General features: G+C 31.8%; 1 protein-coding gene across 1 annotated transcript in view; it reads right to left on the bottom strand.

Annotated features, from left to right (window-relative positions):
- LOC113399580 (ABC transporter G family member 23) overlaps window positions 1–24110 on the bottom strand; it is a 98905-nt gene that overhangs the window by 31252 nt on the left and 43543 nt on the right. The window contains exon 3 of the mRNA XM_026638734.2: window positions 2089–2182. Within this exon, the coding sequence (XP_026494519.2) occupies window positions 2089–2182 (94 nt within the window). The remainder of the gene's footprint in view (window positions 1–2088; window positions 2183–24110) is intronic.

Genomic DNA, 24110 nt, shown 5'->3' with positions numbered 1-24110 from the left:
TTATCGGCCATTGTATGATACAGCTATAGAATAAGTATTAAATATTACATTCATATCCGTGTGTTTAAGTTTATGTGTTTACGTCTTATCTACGTCGAAGTTGAACGCCGAATATATATTTTATTTCCAGTACGGCCGATGTTTAATAGAGGTAAGTAACCTTTTCATAAAATTCTCCATTCATTCCTTTCGGTAAATCTACTCAGTTTTATTATAGGTATTAATTTTACTTACGTAACATCTTAGTTACAAAAGACAGAAATGGCCCAGTGGTTAGAACACGTGCATCTTAACCGATGATTTCGGCTTCAAACCCAGGCAGGCACCACTGAATTTTCATGTGCTTAATTGTATTTATAATTCATCTCGTGCTCGGCGGGGAAGGAAAACATCGCGAGGAAACCTGCGTGTGTCTAATTTCAACGAAATTCTGCCACATGTGTTTTCCACCAACCCGCATTGGAGCAACGTGGTGGAATATGCTCCAAACCTTCTCCTCAAAGGGAGAACCTTAGCCCAGCAGTGGGAAATTTACAGGCTGCTAATGTAAAAAAATTTAAAATACAAAGGACACAAACCCTTAGTTAAATTGACGATACATCTTAAAATGCTTTTGTCTAAGGGTAGTGATGATAACTTACAACCAGCTACCCGATTTACTATTATGCGTGACTATTAATAAAATCTAACCAGACCGGAGACTGATCAAGGGTGATCAAATGTTTTTAGGTCTTTTGGCTGAGATTTATGAAACTACAGATACTAATTAATAGGTATATACAATTTAGTTATCACAGTATAAATGATAAAATTGTTGTTATGCTTACACGTCTTAAATGAAACCGAACACCATAAATTCTCCATACAAAAAATGATATAGCGTACCTAACACTGAAGTCTCCCTCTTAACAAGCAGGCGAAGACCAAGGCGGAAAGTACAAGTTAAATTTTACTGTAATTTTTAACTGTAATTTGTTGCTTTCATTTTTAATTTAAATTCAACATTGTGTGCAATTTTAACGGAAAAATTTGCGCCATCTTTGTAACAAGTAACAGTCGATTCCGAGTAATTGTATTTTTTGCAACTTTGTAAATTATTTAAGCTATAAAAACCAACGTTTTCGAAATTAAGATGTGTTGTATAAAGTTTCATGTTTTGGAATATGTAATTTTAGACCTCTAATTGTGCAATATTAAATTAGTTTCCAACCGCGGCTTTACCTGCTTGGTCTGTAGGTGTTTCAATTGAATTAAATCAGACATCTTGGCGAGTCACACAGTCAAGATCAATTTGATGATAAATTTTAATATTCATTTTAAATTAAAAGTCTTCTCTACAATAATATACTACATGAAGAAGTAACTTAATTTTATTTATGTATTAACTTAATCGTCCACAAACATAAATACACTACACCAGACATCCTCTTGTAACTGAAACTTAACTATAACAATTGAAGATGAGGTAGTACACGTGCAATTACAGACACAAACATAACTTAGTTCCCGAGATTAGTGGCGTATTCGTGAAGTAAGGAATGATTAATAATATTAATATTACTTACGTAGCCATTGTCTATGTCGGTGACCACTTACCATCAGGTGGCCCATTTGCTCGTCCTATCTATATCATAAAAAATGTAATCAATCAATATCAAAATATACTTTATTCAAGTAGACTTTTAGAAGCACTTTTAAATCGTCATTTAACAAACTATATTAAGTGAAGCTACCACGGTTCGGAATGCATATTCTACCGAGAATAACCGGCAAGAAATTCAGTACTTACTCTTTTTCAACATTTAAGAATACAAAATCATGTTAGTTAAATACAATATGCTTTCTTTACCAATGATTTTTTTTATGTGATAGGGGGCAAACGACCAGGAGGCTCACCTGACGGAAAATTATTACCACCGCCCATGGACATCTGCAACACCGGAGGGCTTCCAGATGTCCATGGGCGGCAAAGTTAAAAATGAATGAATAAAGAATGGTCATACTTCTTCCAGCGCCAACATCAATGGGTTGTGGTGACCACTTACCATCAGGTAGCACGTGTCCACTTAACTATATAAAAAAACTCACTGTGCTGTTTTGTTTCTCGAGTGGAGGCGAAAATTGTATCTGGTTCATCTTGGACTCCTTCTCGTCGCCGATGGGCGACGGAGGCGAGGTCTCTCTGTGAACAAAAGAAAACAACTATTACTTTAATGTAAAAAAGTATATATACATTATCCAGACATTCTGAATTATAATTGTTTAAAAACTATATTAAATGATCTTTCCACATACTGAAGAAAATTCCAGAAATCTCAGTCGTTACTCAATCATATCAATGAAATAGCATTAGTATTATAATATAATAATATAACATTTATATATCCTATGTTTCTGTATAATTAAATACATATATATAATTTTATATACTTAATTATTATTATTTAATTGAGACTTTATAATTACACAATGGTATATCTTTTTTAGCATGTCAAATTTTTGATGCCAGACAGAGATAAATCTAATTGTATTTATACAGCTATACACTTCTATATAAATATATATATATATATATAGTTATTAAAAATAAAAAAATATTAATTTGAAGCGGGCGAGACGAGGCGAATTTGATATATATTTTTTATTCCATCAGTTATAGCCATCACAGTGCAAAACGATTCCTATGATAAATATTATTTTTATTTTTTCCTTTTTATTTTTATGGCGTTGCTTGGCGGACGATCATATTAATTGATGGTAAGTAGTCACCACCGCCCATATAGGATGACGCTGTGAGAAATATTTACCATTCCTTACGTCGCCAATGCGCCACCAACGTTGGGAACTAAGATGTTATGTCCCTTGTGCCTGTAGTTACACTGGATCACTCACACTTCAAACCGAAACACAACAATACTGAGTACTATTGTTTGCCGGTAGAATATCTTATGACGACTAATTTAAAAAGGCTTTTTGTCGAGAACAAGAAATAGGAATTACAAGTTATTTTTTGCTTCCCACCTAACATATTTAAACACTCAAAATATTAGTCAAATATACCATATTTTAGCGTTTTATACTTCTTTTCAAAATATTGTATATAATTTTAACAACTTTATTCTGTGGCAGCCAATTTAAATTGACCTTTTAAACGCGACGTAAACAATCGCCCCAGCATTCTTGTAATATTTTTTTTTGTGACGACTCATTCTATTAATAAGTACATTGGAAACTTATTGAGATTGTGAATGAATATATCTTATGTTTATAAATAATAATCAAACAAATCTATACTAATCTGACAGTCTTTTACGGAACACTGAACCGTTTTAATGAAATTTGAATTTACACTTGAACCCTAAGGAAGAGCATAGGCAATTTTTTATAAATACACCAAACAACCAACCCCTTAATAACAAGCGAAATCGCGGTCGACAACTAGTATTAAAAAAACAGATACTATTAGATCAAATACACTCATAAGAACACCTTTAAATCATTATGCTAGAGTACTGAATTAAATGTTAAACAGTTCAAAATGTAGATTCTATCGAGCATAACCGGCAAAAATATAGATTAAAAATACATACAGACGAATTGAGAATTCCCTCCTTTTTGAAGTCGGTTAAAAGCGAATGAAATTTAAAACGCGTAATCTAACTTATGGTAATCTCTACGTTTATATAATTAATGTTAGGTAAGTTTTAGTATTTAAATTGTACGCGTCCGGAGCGAGCTGGTTTTATAATAAACTAAATTAAGAAACATATTCTTCCAAATATAGCGTGTTCAACGTCACTTTTTTCACAACCTAATAATCCGAACTTTATCTAAATCTTTATATATACATAATTAATAATGTAAACGGGCTGTCTGTATGTTGAACACAAAATATAACTTCACATATAAAACGTTGTTCGTGATTTCTTTTTTATTTAAAATGAATAGTTTACAACGACTATGCCGTATTGAAAGATAAATTGGCAATATGAGATCTTATCCCAGCGGTGGGAAATTTAATGCTGTAGCTTAATATTTCATATAAAAATACTACTATATTAACAGGCTTTTATATAACTTAACCTGTTAGTATGTGTTGGTCAAATCGTGTATTTAAATATCAAATAAGCTCTATCCACCCATTAAGATGATATATTGAACTCGATTTTCATTTTGGTAACGACACAATTTATTGTATTTAATTCGCTTTCGTAACTATTTAAAAAATATATATATTTTGTATAATATAATTTATTTTTATGTTGTTAACATAAGTCCTTTTTCAAGAAATATATTAACTATATATTTATTCATATCTTTACTATATTGTCCGACCTGACTTTGGATTTAAAAAAAACGAGAACCTGATCCCGGGTCAAAATCCAACGCATCTAAAAAATCAACAAAATCGGTCAAGCTGTGTTGTAGTTCAATGACGTACACGTACAGAAGAATTAAAATATATAAAGATCAATGAAGTTGATAAAAACAAAGTCGGGAAACTCTTTGCTTGATAATATTCACTTATCACACGCAATCAGCTAAGGTCAAAAGGACTCCTAGAATAATAAATCATTTGTTACGATTCTAATCTTCGAATTGAGTTTAAACGCCATTGTTCTTACATTTTTTTTAATTCAAATGACATCGGCATCTTGTATGCAGCCAGCATAGACTCCTTCTTTTGACACATCACTCATGGTCGCCGTGGCGAAACTGTTGCGATAAAATACGCGACGGACCGCTTAAAACTATACCCGACTCTCTTTAACCACGGCCTTGACAGGCTTAGTTACGTACTGTTGTTTCATTTCGTCAGAGCAACCAATGTGACGTTATAAATTAGAGGTGATTATTGTTGATAAAATCTACGTCTTGTAAAGGCGTCATGTTCCATTGACGTACGTCAGAAATGTTAATTATATCGTACTAGAGATTAATAACTCAATCTATTATTAAACAAACATGAATTAATATTAAAAGAGTGATGAGCGTTTGAACACCTGCATATTATGTATTAAATAACAAAAATATTTAAATAAATAAAATTGTTATTAAAGCCCGTGCGAATTAAAACAATAAAAAAATATTGTATTAAACTGTATATAATAGAAAAAGTAAGAGAGGGAAATATATTTCTTTCCCTCATTTTCTAAGGTGATGCTTTTTCTTTACATGTGGATTTCTGCCAGTTCACTCTACTGTTATACGCGTATTTTTATTTTACTTTATGTCATAGTATTCATCCTTTCATTCAGCAACTGTCGATACAACTGCTCGTGAATATCAGATTACTTCAAATGTCAGTATGGCACCAACAGTGGCTACCTATAATTCTATGCTAATTAAATGACTAACTAAAAAATAAACCAATCACATGAAAATCAGTTTTACCTGAATGAAGATTTCATCAACAACTTCACATATAAAATATTCAAAAATGTTAACTAATTCGGATTTCTATAATATTCATATGTTTGGAAAATGGACGTTACGTCAATAAGGTACGAAAATAAAATCGTCTAACATATACAACCTCAAACTTTTTTCAAATCGATTAAAAAATACGCGTTAAAGGATACAGCCGATGCGTCAGGCGACTTCCACATTTAAAAACGCGATATAAATTACTCCAGTATATAGAGCATAATAACAAGGTAAAGTATTTGTGTATTTAAAAAAAATAAACTAGTATTTACATTACACGTTTGTTCAGTATATTGGCTCATTTCTTCATGGCCTCAATGTCCGTTCAAGTTGTGACGTCAGCATAGTTTTTTTTAAATCGCAAAAACGTCTATCTTTACAATTTCGCGTGAGAATAATTCGAGGGCTGTGTTTAATCCGTGATTTAAATATATTTTTAAATTTTGCGTCGTAATTTTCCATGACGTCGTTGTTACGACTACAATCTGAATTCAAAAGACATAATAAATATTTCAATTTTATTTTTAGTTGAATGATACTAGACTATAATAATTAACCTCGAATCTCCTTTAAATTAATATTAAATTTCATTTTATAAAAAAAGTATTCATATATATAAATTATATATACAAGTTAATATGATAAAATAGCGTGGAGGTACTCCTTGATTTTCATACAGGATATACATACATATAAATGAGGTCGTATATGAAATGGAGTAGCTATAAAGATTATTGGCCGTTCGGATTAGTAGAATCTACATTTCGTCCTTTCCGAACCTTTATTTTGTAAAAAACAAATAAATATTCAAAGAGATTCACCCATGACAATTTGTTTATAATAATTTTATAATATAATACACTCTTACGCCTCGTTTAGTAAATAAGGCGTATGTAAAACTTATAACATAACATAACAGTTACATTATTCAAAGAAAAACTCTAATAAAAATTTTAAAAGGGTTGTTGGTTTTCATTTTTAATACAATAGGTATGCGAACGGGCAAATAAGCCTTCATGGCACTGTAAGATATATTAATTATCCCTTAAATTTACTGCCAAACTTTGAGAAATAAGTTATAACGCCCCTTGTGCCAGGCGCTACACTTCCACTGGCCACGCTTCAAATCAGAATAAAGCAACACGAAGTATTGCTGTTTGGCGGTAGAATTTCATGAAATTTCAATCAACAATAGTTGTTAAATAGTAAATTAAAAATGTTTAAAGCTGCATATAGTAGGTTTATGTATGTAAGTTGTATTTATATAACGCACTCGGACGTCATGTACAAGGCCGACGACATTTGCTTCCTTTTCGTTGCTTGCGACAGTTTCCCGGCGCAGTGATATTGCTAGAGCATAACATATAACTTAAACGAGACTAAAGGGCTTGAGTATATATTTATATACTAGGATGTCTGTTTCGTCTCGTGACTTGTTTGATAAGCTGAGTTTTGATAAATGCGGAATTAAAGGGTTTTACCGACAAATCTACAAACTGAAGTTTGTCAGTTGTCTTTGTAACGTGTCAAGTGGTCCGGCGTCTGAACTGGACTTGTATCGGATTTAGCCTCCCGTTGAATTGTGAGATTATTTGTGCATACTACTTTTATGAAACATGACTACGTAAGGATATCAATAATTTTTCATTTGCCATTATGTTATTTATTTGGGACTGTCTTTATGTACTGTTTATCAGATCATAGAGAAATATAAAGTAGGTTTCTTGTCCCTTGGGTAATATTATAGTTATAATTTATCTCAGGATATCGTTTATCATTTAGTCAGCTTTTACGACAGTTAGTAAATAACTTAACGAATGAATGATTGTTGTTTAAGCAGGAAATCTCGGTGTTGTTGTTGAAACTCATTTCATAAAGTCATTTCATAATGACCTTTGCTATTAAAACATTATGTATGTTGATGAAATCATAAAGTCTTCGCACGTCACGAGTTAAAAAAAATATACAAAGATCTTGCAAAAACTTGTGGAAAATCTCGTAAGGTTTACTTGTAACAATAGCATGTGACATTGACCCGCCACCCCGCGACGCAGCTCCGTAACTTATTAGAATTTACCTAGTATTCACGCATAAAAGTTTGTACATTACTTTGAACATTCAGATTTTCAAATCAGAAATCTCAAATTACATAGTAATTGTTACAAATTCATTATAATAAATCAAATAAAACATTCATAGTTTACGTTCACATACTCAATGTCAAAACACGCGTCATGTCAAAGTTGAAATCAATACAGCCAATTTTTTGACAATTAATCACTTTACCGTAACAAGGGCTTTTTTTCCAATCTTAAATTTTTCAAAAAGTTACTACTAGTATTTGAAACGGGATATTTACCATGTTTTTTTTATGTTGATCAACATCTACCCGCAAACTTTAGTCCCGAGAACAAGACATTCGTAGATAATGTCGAAATATCGAGCTCCACCAAATAAAAATAAAAACATGGTAAATATCCCGTTTTAAATACTTGTAGCAAAAACATAACCTATAAAAATGTTGATTTAAAACTTTTTCAAAAAGTATCTTATATTTTTATTAGCAATAAATTACGATCGAGTTTCGACAAATTGAGTTACATATTTTCTATAAACATTTCAACCGCTTCTAGACTTAGTTACTAAATAAGGTTTCATCCATCGGTTACAGACCCCTGAAACGTTAAATATTGTTGCTATATTGAGTACTTAATGAGAGGATAAACACGTTTAATTATTATCATTAGAGCTCAAGACAGACTAGTTATACTAAGTAACATCAGTTACTCAACTACTAAGGAACTGTTTTTCTTTGTTGTAAATATGACAAGGTTTTATCTAATAAAGGTTTTTATTTTCTTGTGCTATTTTTATTTTATATTTCAAATTGATAGGCGGACTCGCAAATGAATAATTATGGTAAACGGGTCGCAAATATTCATCGGACTGTAATAAATATTAGGAATTTTACATCGTCAACTCGCTGCCAAACTGGAGAGCTAAGTTACGATGGCTCACTCAACAATTAAACTGGAATACTGAGTCATGCTTTTTCGCGGTAAATCGTTAGATGAGCGGGTATCAATCCAGACTGGCTGGCATAATGTAAATATTAGCAAACTATGTCACAGATCGTTCAGTTTGTTTTAAGTATAATAATAAGATTTATCGTAAATATAGTATTGTTATTCGTAAAATATTAACGTCAGTATTGTAACCGTGATGGCAGAGAGGCTAAAACACGTGAATATTAACAAAACATCGCACATTCAAAGCCACAAATAATGTACATACATATTTAGCAGTGCTTGTCCTCTTGGCTAAATATGTATGTACATTATTTGTGTTTTTTATTCATTACTTGCATAGCAGCGACGGAAAACATTATATTTAATAGTATATTTAAAAAATTGAGTCATAATAAAAAAAAAATTAAAAAAGAGTATTTATTTATGACATAGAACCTTTTTAAACGTCTGTTGTAATCGTCTGAGTGTAGACGAACCCGCGTTAGATATACGTGACGAATATTGATTGCATGTGCATAATTTCTTGCACATAATACTTGAGTCAGCGTACAGGCATGCCATGTGTTATTTATTTAGTTCCATTGTCTGTTTGTAACGTCTGCGCTGTCATTAATATAACAATAAATGTATAGCGGAATACTTACGTTATCTCTGTCTGTCATTGGTAAATTAACGTTTGAAAGAGGAAGACGAATGTGTGAATAAATCCGCTCTACAAAGTTAAGAAGTAGAATTTAAGTACTTTTTTATGATATCGGTAGGCGGACGAGCTAATGGGCGATGGTAAATGGTCATCACCTCCCATAGACAATGGCGTAGAAAGAAATATTAACCATTCCTTACATCTCCAATGCGCCACCAACCTTGGGAACTAAGATGTTACGTCCCTTATGCCTATAGTTACACTGGCTCACTCACCCTTCAAACCGGAACACAACAATACTGAGTACTGCTGTTTGGCGGTAGAATATCTGATGAGAGGGTAGCTACCCAGACAGGCTTGAACAAAGCACTACCACCAAGAAGCTAACAGTTAATTGATATCTTATGATTCATATTCGTTTAACTTTTAATTGCACAGCACAAAAAGTATACATTGCACAAGAAGCGATAGAATACAACATTATCATACCGATTCTTGTTCAATATGTGCTAAGTATACAAAAAAGTCACGTGTTAGGCAGAAAACAGACCGACAGAGTACTTTCGCATTTATAATATAAGTATATATTCAATATGTTATTTAAATAGCTATTTTTAGTTATGTTTGTATACATCCAAAATCTATAGCAATGTCAGGTATATTACCCAATAAATGTCATGTATAGTTCATCCTGAGTTACCCTTCCATTTAACACGAAGTAAAAATTTCAAATTTCCACGTCTCAAGTCAATCGTACGTATAATTTCGGATATGTCGTATACTGCAACCACTACGGCAACCCAGTGGTTAGAACGCGTGCATCTTAACCGACGATTGCGGATTCAAAACCCGGCAAGCACCACTGAATTTTGAATTGAATTGAATTTGTTTAATTTCAACAAAATTCTGCCACATGTGTATTCCACAAACCCGCATTGGAGCAGCGTGGTGTAATATGCTCCAAACCTTCTCCTCAAAGGGAGAGGAGGCCTTAGCCCAGCAGTGGGAAATTTACAGGCTGTTAATGTATACTGCAATAGTTGTAATAAGATGAGCTGTGTATCAATTACAAAATTGCACCCCGTAGGTAAGGTAAGCCCTCGGACCGCTACCTAAACAACAGTGACGTTTGCCCAGAGGTACTGTCTGTGGTAGCCTAGGTGGTAGCTTTTACTTTCAAATAGTCAATTCATGTGCGATATTTACCAATAACTGTTTTATATACACATCAACGAGCAATTACTCATAGCTTTACGTAATGTCATATAATTCACCGTCCATGTGTCAACTTTTACACCGCTAATTTCTCACCTTTCATAATCACTTCGACGTATAACGATCGAAATTCCGTTCTTAGCGTGTTTCAAAACGTGACAATAAATGAAACTGTGAACTGATCTTAATAAAGCGCTCGAGTCAACAGTTAATTTATTAATGACTATGTTCCACGTTTGAAAACACGTTTATTTATATTAGAATATATAGTTCTGTACGTGCGTATGTCACTGAACTTTACCGAAAGGGCTTGGATGATTTTTTTGTGTTGGATATTTTAAATTCTTAATTTACTTGACCGATTCGTACCAGGGACAAGTACACATCTTGTTTCTAATAGATAGCACTCCAACTACAGTACAGAAAACAAAAAATAACAATTCTCAGAAACACACAAAACGTCAAATCCACCAAATGTTGTGACGTCTAAATTGCGTAACCCAGTAACTAGTTATACATAATTAGAAATTACCCACAAATTGTCAGTTACTGCACTTTTTCTTAAAGTCACAGTGAATAATTTATCAATTTATATATAAAATATCAAACATTAATTATATTTTCCGTTTAAATAGAGATTTAGGAGTGGTGATGTTTATATATTAGTGGTCGTTCAATACCCCGTTAATAAAATAATTTTGTCGTCTCTAGATGACTTTCAAGATAAATCTTAAAGATAATTCATCGTTAAGCAACTATAGCGCAGTGTAAAGAATTTCAGACTATTTCGTTAAATTATTTTGACAGTTAAAATTTTGCCATATATCATATGAGACGAAAAATCTATTGAGTAGATAAATGTTTTAATAATTACACAATAATGAAAAAATATTAAAAAATACGAAATGTAATAATAATAATAATATCGTTAATATTTAATTATTATTTAAATTAAATTCAATTGAATTGTAGATAATTTCAATTGAATTGTTGCAATAAAAACATCTCCACGGAAGCAATTAATATAATAAAAGATTCATAGTACGTTCTAGTAACTTTGAACGGATTATTGATTAATTTTCAACGTAATATCGCAACAAAGATGTTTAGATCTTCAATTATTTGTTTCGTATTTATCTTTCGTAGTTAACTTTTATAACATCCATTTAACTTGCTAAGTGTTTGTTAGAATCCATAAGTGGATTATAAACGAAGCACCGGTTAGAGTAATTCTTAAACGAAGACTGCGCGTTCAAATTCAGCCTTCGAATTTTTGTTTATAAAGCTACGTGCTTGGTGGAGAAGAAAAACCTCGCAAGGTAACATTTTTTCCAGTTTCATGTGTCGGAATTTCATCCGACACATGAAGCTAGAAAGAAAATATTTAGGAAATAAATTATTTATGAATATATTATATATAAGTAGATAAAAACGTAAATTAATTAATCATTGATTTTCACGCAACTTATACAAAACTGAGCTGTAAATAATCAATTCATATACCAGTGAGAATCTGTACAGATATATCATAAGAACAAATTGTAAATTCATTGTTGACAAGAAACGTCAAATGTCAGCAACCGATATGCGACTTTGATTAAAATACGAGTAATTTTAACATTACATGAATTTTGAGCGTGCTTCAAAATAGCGTATCGTCTGGAATCGGAATTGGAATTTCTACGTGTTATAAGTTATATAATAGTACTGTATAAGAAATGTAAGAACTTGGTCTTAAGTCAGAAATAAAATTTTGTTTATTAGGTTTTTTTATATAATTCTAAACAATGTTTTACTCGATGCGCAATGAAAAATATATATTCGTGAGTCAATTTTCCCGCCATAACGAGTATCTGTCAATATTCATGTTGCCAGATTAAAAATAGAATATTACAATGATTAATAGACAAAGTGACAGATACTCGTTTGTAATATACAGATAATAATAATTCTTATAATATTTAATATCAAGTATTACAATCTAATTGATTCTTACAGTAAGTAACTCAAGCCTTCCCATCGAAGGAGTAAATATAAATAAACTCTAGATTTGAGATTCGATTTTCAGTTATTGGTTAAAATATCTTTATTTATAATACAACAACTTAATGACGTATATCCACTTTAATTTTATTTCCTTTACTACAAAGTTCCTATTACAATTTCGCTGACATTCAATACGCTATTTTCCACGAATCCATAGTGAAAATCATAATAATTGTTATATTATGATGTTCCCTAAATACCCTACAAAATTTGCCATCTATACTAATATTATAAATGCGAAAACTCTGTCTGTGTGTTTGTTGCACTTTCAGAGCCAAAACGCTAAATTAAATTTAATGACATTTGGTATAAAGCAAGCTTGGACTCCAAGGACATAAGCTATTTTTTAACACTAACATCTGACGACCAACCCTAAAAACGCGAGCGAAACCACGTGCAACATCTAGTATATTATATACTTCCACAAACCCAGATCGTAGTCACCATCCTGCTGCTCCAATAAGCTCCGAAATTAAGGAGTGAACGCCTAAGCTTAGTAATGGACGTACACACACAGATCTTTTTTATTAAGATACAATAAGAGGAGCTACTTTTGATTTTTGCGTAACCGAAAAATAATCGATTCAAATATACACCGTATTGCGTGATGACAAAGCATTTATTTCTTTGCATCTTCACTTTCCCCTTATTACCTTTTAATTTATATCTTGTCATGTCTTTTGTTATTTCATTGCAAAATATACATAACGTATGTAACAATACGATATTCTTCCTGCTTCCCATTGCACGACACAGTTCTTACATGTCTATTTGTGTGTTACGAAATACATCGTAATCAATACCCCTTTTCCTTAAGAGATAGTTGAAGTTTACATACTGAGGTAGTATTAAAACTTGAATCAATATGTTTTATGGATATTAATTTGTCACTACAAACAGAATACTCGTAATGAATGGATTTCGTAAGTCAATTTTGTTATGTGAAATATATTATGTTATTCATTTGAGATAAAGGAAAACCAGGTATTTAGTTCCTTCCCAATTATTCTCAGGAGAATCTTCATTCAAATGCGGCGCTAGCTTTTCCCTTAATTAATGTGTTAATATTTGGACGGTACAAATGACTACCCGACAGCGATTAGCCGGTCGCCTTCCCAGAGATGTTTGTAACGTCAGAAATGATTTCAAGCCAAACATCGTCCAATTTATTAACCAAACTATTGGGTCCAACATGTTATCTCTCACTCAAATTAAACTGGCTCACTTCTGCTGTCATTAAATCGCAATACATATTTATGATATTTGGCGGTAAAATTACGATTGGATATTTTACATCCACATACGTAGATCAGATCAATAATAAAGGCAAATTATTGACAGTTCTTTTTATAACATTATAGAGACGTAATCACGTGACTACGCGAAGTCGAAAAGTCTAATAATAAACAAAAAAAAATCAACTTCAAATTAAACACTATTCCAAAACAAATTAATATGCAGTAAAAAAATAATTTCGTATTCTTCTACAACTCAATAATCAACTTACTTTTCTAGTCATCAATATGTAGGTACGATCTATGAGTTTAGTAAGTAAGTGAAATGAAATGAAAAATATTAGAATACATAAAAGTCGATTCACGATATTATAATGTAGTTACAATTATTGTTTATTTTGGAATCGATTAAAAAATTGCGTAATCGATTCTAAGGTTTAGGTTACACGTGTGCGTCAAAACAATTGTGAAATCTCTTTGTCTCGCTCGATGGCACAGATGAGATCGTTGTTTTAAAGATAAAAATCAAGTATAAAGATTTAAATAAACGCAACTAAGCGATGCGGAAGCGACTTCGACGCGGAAAGACACGCCTCTGGGTAACTTACGTGTGACCGAAACTCTACACATACAAACGAATACTTTTAATACTTCAATTAGTCCATTCGGAAAATGAAAAATCTTTATTTAATAATGTGAGTTTTATTGCTACGCTATACGTCATAACGTCTCAACTGATCATCATGAAATTGACATGTTGTCAGGGAGGTTTTTAATTTTAAAATCTCTTATCAACTCTACTTATATTAAATTTCTTTTAAAATGAATTTAATTAATTAAAAATGAATATATACATATATAATTGGTATGGTTGGTCAAATGGGTTACCAGATGTTAACAGGAATGGTTAATGAATCGCCAATTCACCAGCAACTTTTTACACTGACTTACCCCTTAAAGCGCACGCAAAAACACTATTTTGTTTTTATTATCTGAGTCTGAAATATATCAGTGTAATATTAATGCACTCATAAGTTTTATTTTTGTCTAAATCTGATACATTTGAGCAAACGTTATAACGTTTGACATATTATGACATCACGCGTATAAAGTTATATAAATTGCAACGTAATCGCGATATTTTATGTAAGGAATATTCATTGTATCGAGTAAAGGTTTTTAAAAAGCAACGGAAGCAAAATTATTGATGTCTATTTGCAACGTTTTTGTTTGTAACGTTTGGGTAAAATGTTTCGGTTGCATAACTTAGTTATATACATTTTTGATTTGCATTATTCCTATTTTTATATAATAAATTATCATATTCTTAAACGGTAAGGTAAGGTGAGTTGTTGTATAGTCTCTTCCAACCACAAGAGGACAAAACACAATTAAACAACATTTGACGTCTAATTGACGCGATACCTTTGGTCGAATGCTTGAATAATCTATGATTTTCATGATGATATTTGCGAAAAAATTACGTTATGATCTTCAACAAAATTGCTATCAGAACATTGGAAAATTAAAGTGGATAAGTAGTTAAGGGGAATATTTTTGTATTATAAATAAAGATATATTATTCAAGAACGGTTAGTACTACACAATATAAGCAGTTATTTGTCAATCATACAATATAACTGTAGATATATTTTGTAAAAACAAAAATCGAATCGAAACTCACTATAGAACACGATCGTAAAATGACACAAGTGATAGTAACATATCTATAAATAATTAAAACATTTAAAGTGCATGCACCTAAATAGTGTTACAAAATTTCACAAGTGAGATACGCAGTGAGATTTACAGAATAACGCTGTTGGTTTGAACTCTACATTAATGTCAAACGGTTACGATCTTTGCAAGCATCGCTTTCTTCACTGGATGTAACATTACATGAGACTATCAGAATATACAAAGAGTAAAAATTTTTGTTCAATTATTGTTTTAAGATATATTTAGGCGGACTGGCTATTGGTCCATGTTAGGTATTTTGACAACTTCCGTGGTCGAGTAGTGTGTACGCCAGTTTTCATGGGTACGCCTATGTTGTCTTGGGTCTAGGTGTTTGTAGTAGCGTCGTTACTTCTGATTTCCATAGCACAAGTGCTTTAGCTACATACATTGGGATCAAAAAGAAGAAAAAAAAGGATATTATGCACCACAAGGAATATTAACTATTCCCTTATAATGCCGATGCGCCACCAAGCTTTGGAACTAAGATGTTAGGTCATATGCCTGTAGTACACTGGGTTACTCTCCCTTCTAATAACACTATCACTAGTATTGCTAGTATTGCTGTTTAACGGTAAAATATATGAGTGGTTCGTCTGACCACAAAGTAAAGTATAAATTACTAATCCACGCAAACGCCACAACTACCTTCATATAAATATTATATATACGTGTATTCAGATAATCTTAGAGTCATAAAATAAATGAACACGCACCGTCTGTTACATCTGTTACAGCATCCGATTAAACTGAACCGATTTTAATAGTACTTTCTCTGTAATTGCGCTTAAATTACATTGTTAGAGTACATTAATAGCCTAAAATTGTGATCGTATCGGGAAGTGTCAGATAAATTAACGTGTTACGTTGACAGGTGAAACTTTGGACGCGACAGGAGATTTGAATTTAACTTGGGTGCAACGTTTTATATGTAACGTGCCTGTGAAACGTTTCTGACGGAATGTTTTTTTTTATGACAAAATATTTTTACCGTATACGGAAATAACCGAATTTACCGAAATTGTATTTAAATACAGTAAGACTAATATATATGTATATATGACTTAAGTAAATCCAATAAATATATTGACATACATTTTGACGTCACAATGTCAAATTCGATATAAAAGATGCACACGTACATATAAACACAGATAGCAAACAGTCACGTAACTATTCGCATCAAGATCGAAAAAAAATCAATAATATGGAACGAAATGAATTAAAACCCGCCCGAGTATTCACTTTCTAGTCAAACGGAAGACAAGTTGGAATACCAGTTGAGATCATGACCTACTATGGCTTGCGCAAGCGCCGAAATCAACGTAATATGGCATAATGATAGATGATTGCATCACACTCGATGGGCAATTAGCTACCTTATGTTTTTAGTAAGAAGAAATAATTTCATTAAAAAGTATTTATTATGAAAATTAATTGGCGAAAAGCGACCTTCGAAATATTCTAATAGAGTTCCTTTTGGAATGTCAAGAGAGTCACGTAACTATGACTAAGGGTTATTACTTCATAAATGTATTAAATGAGTCACTTAAATGAATTGCAGCTTAAATAGAAAATTTGATAAACTGATAATATTTTATTACTGCAATTTGTTATAGTTTACAATGACACGATTGCCACGTATTAGTCTATATTTAAAGCAGGTGAAACTGCGAAGCGCAACTCTTTATATAATCATATTAAATATTAAAACCTTATTTGAAACGCGCTCCATACTCTGGTATAAGTTGTATGGTATACACATATATTGGTTTAGTAGATTTTTAGAAAATGCGTCTTCTTATATACATAGTTGTATATATTACCAATCGAACAATACAGTCAGACAGACAAGAATATAGAGTTCTTTTCGTATTTATAATATTAGTTTAGACTGTAATGTATGAAACTCGTTGAACTGTGCACAAATTTGTCCGTCTGTTCTAACTACACATAAATTAAAATACAGTACCTAGATTTGTTTCATACCAATTTTATGAGCTCTTCAGTTAAATAGTACTAAAAACGATAAATAATTAATATTTGTTATATGCAAATGTTTTGAAAAAACGAATTCCTTCATTATCGTTCGATTTATTTTCGTTGAATATCCTTTATTGCATTAGTTGTGATATTTTTCCTTCGCGTTCGGTTTTCAGTTATATGTAAAGTAAATCTTTTTGATGATAAATTACAGAGTTTTTATGCTACTAGATGTAACAGCTATATCAAATGTAAGAAGCATAGAGCTTAGACTATAATTCGCCAGATTAAACCACTGGGGCAACTCGGTATTTCGCGACGTAATCGCATAAAAAAAACAAACGAAAGTAATGAACGGATACAAAAAGCCTCATTCATAATCCATATAATTACATATGATGGACTAAATTAAAACCAGATATGCAATAAATACATTGGTGGCATGAGGAATGATTAATATTACTTACCAATGTGACCACTTACCATCATCATTACATGACGTAACATTAAAAAAAAACTTTTTTAATCACACCAAACTTGAACCGAGGCCGACGATGTATGTGGGTAAGTGTGTCCCTTACATAATGCAACGTTGGTCCAAACGTTTGTTAATAGCGCCAACTCAGCGGCCAGCACGTGCCAAAATTAACATCCGCTCTACATATAGCGTCCTTGATTATTATTTTATAATCGATTTTAGTTACTCATCATCTGAGAAATCTCATGTAAGATATAACAATATATTTGAAATATATGATAAATATTTAAAAACATAATATCATTAGAAATGTTGTCATTATTCTTGAGAAAGTGGAATTATAGCGTTTTAAATTGTCCAACAACATTCGAAGAGACGAAATCATATCCCCACAGGTAGACATGTTTGGCATGCTTTAATTTAATTTATATTTTATCATTTATGTAAGTATATTTTTATTGTAAATCGTGTGGCTCTTATAAAGTAGAGCAGAACCATTTTCAAAAGATATGTGTTATAAAAGTCAAAATTTAGAGTATTACTTCGTGGTAGGGCATTGTGCAAGCTCGTTTTGGTAGGTCCTACCCACTCATCATATTTTCTACCACCAAACAGCAATGTTGTAGTAGTAGTAGTTTTAGTATCGATGTGTTCTGGTTTTAAATGTGAGTGAGCCAGTGTAACTACAGGCACAATAGCATAACATCTCCGTTCTGAAAGTTGGCCCGAGATTTGCTGTTCTATATTCTAGATCAACAATAAGCATTCCTCACCTATGTACTTTAAACATATCTCTTAAGCTCTTTACTGAATCAAGTCTCGTCGTTCGTCAAATTTCTGCGAATGCTTGACGTAATTATGCCATTGCAAAATATATTTACACTCCATCTTCCGATACGAGCGGGTCGCGCGACGGATTTTCACTAGCCTTGAGGATTGCGATAGACAACATTCGTGTGCTTACTGTACGCAGCATTGCGTTATAGATGGCACGTGTAATTATTTTTTATTAAGTAACTAGCCGGCCCGGCTTCGCACGTTTAGAATAAGGGTCTAGATAAAAAAACATACAAAGATTGTTTTTTTTTTGTCTAGGACTTCGCTGGCAGACGAAGAAAACATTATTTATTAATACTTTTTATCACGAATTAAAAACTCAATTAATTATTCCAAGATGGAAAAGTTATGTGACTTAAAAACAACGTCAAGATAAGATAAAATTAATAATATATTCATTAATATTCGATGTGTGTACACGGACGGAGACTCTTATGCAAATATTAGCACATGTTGGACCTTGCGGGATTTGGCCTCTTACGTTTACGGCACAAGGCCCGTGTCGATTTTGGTAAAACTAAAATTCTATTTACACTGTCATTTCGAACCTTCGATTCAAGGAATCAATAAATAATGTTTAATTCGTGAAACATTGTAACGCCAATAACGACTGGTATTAGCGTTTATAAAAAATATATAAATTATAAATAATAAAAAAAATAAAAAATATATATTAATGCGTCAGACATCAAGACAGATGATATTTGCACAACGGAGGTGCTATTTTAAATATCCGTTAAATCCTTTATCTCAAAAAGAGAAGAGACCTTAGTGCATAACACTATGCCTTGGTCCAACAGTAGGACAGAAAATGGCTGTTATAAAAATTGTAAACGTGTACAAATTTCATACCAAAATAACCTAAAGTTCATTTGATGCTGGGCTCTATTATTTCCTTATAATATAATTTATAAGTTCAAAATTCTTGGATTAATTTGCCTCTACAATCGTGTGTGTCTATGACGTAGCACATTATATGACCTTTGATCTGACACGTATCTCGTCACTAAGACACATAAAGTACATGAATTAATTAAATATCTTGTGTTAAAGATATGTATCAAACATTTGCAATTTCGTGGAGTCATATTTAATACTAATATTATAAATTCGAAAGTCACTTCATCACGTTTAAGCCACTGAATCGATTTAGATGAAATTTGATATGGAAATAATTTGAGTCCCAAGGAGGGCTAGGCTAGTATTCATAGGCTACATTTTTTTAATTAAGCCCTAGAGGGGTTAAATCACTGTTGTGCAATCTCTAACGGAATGGTGCAGCAGTGATTGTTGACAGTTCTTTTAAATTTTTATTTTTGTTTTTGTTCCATTTAGTATTATTTTTTGCACTAACAGTAGGATAAGATAATTGTTACTAACAAAAATCGACATATAGTCTGAAATAAATGAGTTATTATGATTATTAAAAAGGTAGAGACAGGAAAAGTTTTAAAAATTTCGCGCAGGTAAAGCCGTAGGTTGAACTAGTGGATATATACAAAAAACAGTAACGGCTCGTTATTATGTCGGATATCGAGGGAGGCCCCCTTTTCTTTTCTTTAATCCTATATTTCACCACCCTGCACCATTGCCGGTTGGTAGATATGTAGCATATAAAATTTCAGTGGTTCTTGCCCGTATTTGTCCCTGCAATCTGTGGATTTACGTAATATTTTATTTTATTGTTATTAAAAAGGATCAATTGATTTATTTCGTGTTCTTACATTTTCATATTCTATCAACTGGGTCACAAATACTTACATATAGATAAATGTATATGTGCTAAGCGTTTCGAATGCCACGTGGTCAAAAGATTAACCACAGATAATAATTAACTTGCTCGTTATTACATAAATAATAATTGAACTTTCACTAGGTATTTCCCCGTGGCGAATATTTTCATTGGATCAGAATACATTACGGTGAATGTATTTTATCTAAAAAATATTTACTGATATTTGAAAATAGAACTTATAAACTGGGTAATAAAGAATTTTATCGAATGCCCGTCGTCAAAAATAACCAATAACCTATCAAAAGATTATGTGTCGTATTTAAATGTGTTAAAGTTCTTTTTGCTCTGGTATGTGGATTGACTCAGCGATTGCGGATTGTATGTCAGACTTTTTACAAGTTTAAAATTATTTCTCAAAGGGGATTTACTTTTGAAGAAATTTTTGACGTAGCGAAAATATGTAATTTTTTTATTTTTTTTTATTTATTTTAAGTGAATATACATTTTATTTATATTGTACTGTATTAAAAACGATGTAACAAAAACCCTATTGGATTTATCCGTACATCGGTATTCGTTGTCAACACTTATAGACTTAAAACTATACAATAATAACAAAATAAAATATAAAAGAAACAAAAAGCAGGTACATAGCAAATAAATGATGTTACAATTAGTTGTAATCTCGGGTCTTTGTTCATTTGGACTTTGAAGACTTCGACTAATCTCAAAGCATTTAGAAATATCTCTTCTAATGCTTAAATGCGAATGTATGTTAGTTGCTTTATGGGCTAGAGAGTGACATATGCACTTTTTGATCCCGGACGTTTGCACGAACTGCTTGTAAGAGTTATTAACCTACATTAATATTTATATTGCATTTATATATCCGAGTTGAATACATATATATACATATATCTCTAAAAAAGATAATATATTAAACATCTTACACATATTTTTAAGATGTGAAAGAAGAACTGAAATTTACATTTGATCGTAAAAAAGTTGTCGGGGCAAATAAAACGCGTTGATGTCTTTAATATGAACGTATCCATAGGACTGACAATAATTTAATGGTAAGAAAAAAATGTTCTCAATTCTGTATATTTGTAAATACTTCCTAGAAATCATTAATAATTCCACTTTTAATTTCCCCTTCGACTATTGAAGTGATGATTTTGACCATCTCGTTATCGTTACTAATTTACATAACATAACATAACATAATCAGCCTGTAAATTTTCCACTGCCGGGCTAAGGCCTCCTCTCCCGTTGAGGAGAAGGTATGGAGCATATTCCACCACGCTGCTCCAATGCGGGTTGGTGGAATACAAATGTGGCAGAATTTCGTTGAAATTAGACACATGCAGGTTTCCTCACGATGTTTTCCTTCACCGCCGAGCACGAGATGACTTATAAACACAAATTAAGCACATGAAAATTCAGTGGTGCCTGCCTGGGTTTGAACCCGAAATCATCGGTTAAGATGCACGCGTTCTAACCACTGGGCCATCTCGGCTCTCATTAATTAATTATTTTTAGTTTATTCATTTCTGAATTCAGAACCCATTTAGACGTGAACAGTATGTTTGTAAGGGATTGTGTCCTTTTATTCACATTCTTAAGCAACCATATTAAACAAGCGAGATTAATTTAATAGTATACAGCACTTTCTTAATAAATTCGTATACATTTTTTTTTTGTAAGCGCGTGTGACGTACGCCGCCTCTAGCTCCAACTGTAAAACGTCACAACTCATATAATACTCTTTATCTGGGAAATTAAATTTCACATCCGTATAAGGTCACGTTCGCAACGATATTTTTTAACGTCATATTATTTTTAAGGTATGTACACAATGTACTTAAAAATAAAAACACTTGGAATTCCAATTAAATATTTAGAAAATAACGAGACGTTAATAATGAAAATTATAAAATTCGAGCCATAAAATTTAAATTTCAATTTTATCAGCAAAAGATTTACTAATCAGAGCGCGGAGGTTTCGTTGCGAGAGCGCATTCACTCTTATATAACGCGGCTGTATCAGCGAGTGAGATTCGAGGTTTATATTTGCCCCATTTAATGTATTGTTTAACAAATATCAATAAGAGAAATGAAAACTATAACACATTTGAATTAAAATCTACAATGTTTATATTTATAAAAGTGAACAGTAAATGCTTAAAGTTCCATACATTTATATGTAACTTTAAGCAAAAATATAGTATTGTTTTGCTTTGTAGATTTAATAATAGTTCCATAGATGTGATGTTCATATTTGTTATTTCCACGAAATAGATGACTACCAGTGGCTTAAAGTGATGATTAAAAGAAAAACTATTGTCTATATATCCGTCCTCCCGTTGTACCACCCGTTGAACAATAACCATATCAGTTATTGAAAATCTGCATGACCATTAATTTTATATATATACGAGTTGTAATTGGATATCTCGTCAAAATCAAAGTCCTCGTCACGATATAAAAGTTAACTTTCTTAGAATAACAGTTGTTACTAGTTTCACTTCGTGAGCCGCAGGCTTTTGGACAAATAAAGACAGCCTGATAAGCCTTACATATTTTGACCATAAGGTTTTGTATATCTGTGTTTGAGTTATTCGATTTTTGAATCCCAAAGTATCGTCGAGTATAATATTTATTTATTTAAACGCTATTAAATTTATTAATATATGACACTCCTCGTAAATTATAATACCATATGGACCACCAGATGGTAAGTGGTCACCACCGCCCATAGACAATGAATAATAGCTATTCCAAAGCCCTACCACCAACTATACCTTCTCCGTCTCAAAATGTGTTTTTTTTTATATTTTTATAATAATTAAGTCGGAAAATACTATTTATTTCAATTTAAACGAAGCCTTGATGTTTTCTTCCGAGTATTTTCCGCGTATAAGGCGTTTCTGGTGGGCAAACCTATTACGTTTTATGTAAATAGCTCTACTCGAATAAGGTTACATATTTACTTCGTAAATTATATACATTTATAAGAAATCTGTAATGAGGGAAGGAAATTAAAATTGAGATCGACGGAAATGACGGTACGGCGTATCGGAATGGCGAATTCTTGTGTCAAAATTTATAGATTTTTCACTTATTATTTTAAATTATTGTTTCCACTTCGTTCTTTATTCAATAACATATTGAAACATATTTTTTTATTATTTTCACACTCAAAATAAAGATTTTAAAAATGGAATTGATACAAACATCATCACAAATTTCCTTCATAGACGGATACAGCTCAGTTTTGGATTTAATTAATTAGCAAAATTATTTAATCCTTGAACCTACGTTTTGAGTAAAGCCAAGGTGAAACTATATGTCGACCTCGTAATTCAGGTTTTAAGTTAAAGGACAAGACTTTAACTGACATTATGTTAAAAGAGTTTTTACGCGGTCGCAATTTTTAAGAACATTAAACTTCATTGAGTATTTTATCTGTGATGCAACATTTAATATGATTTATTTAATACCTGTCAGTGTATGCAATCTTGCATTTGATTTAAAAACTAGTTTCAATCAACGAAATGATTTGCACAAACTAGTTTAGTGACAATACAAACGGGTCCTACTTACTCCTATTCGTAAAACGAACATTGTTCGAAATCTAAATGACATATTCTATTTATAATAATTATTTTTATTGTATATTATTCAAAAATATATCCGTTTAATGAAAGTCAAAGTTAAACCTTTATATTTAGACCTTTTTACT

This window comes from Vanessa tameamea, chromosome 24 (assembly GCF_037043105.1).
Source record: "Vanessa tameamea isolate UH-Manoa-2023 chromosome 24, ilVanTame1 primary haplotype, whole genome shotgun sequence".
Taxonomy (NCBI): Eukaryota; Metazoa; Arthropoda; class Insecta; order Lepidoptera; family Nymphalidae; genus Vanessa; species Vanessa tameamea.
This window is presented reverse-complemented; position numbering and strand designations above follow the sequence as displayed.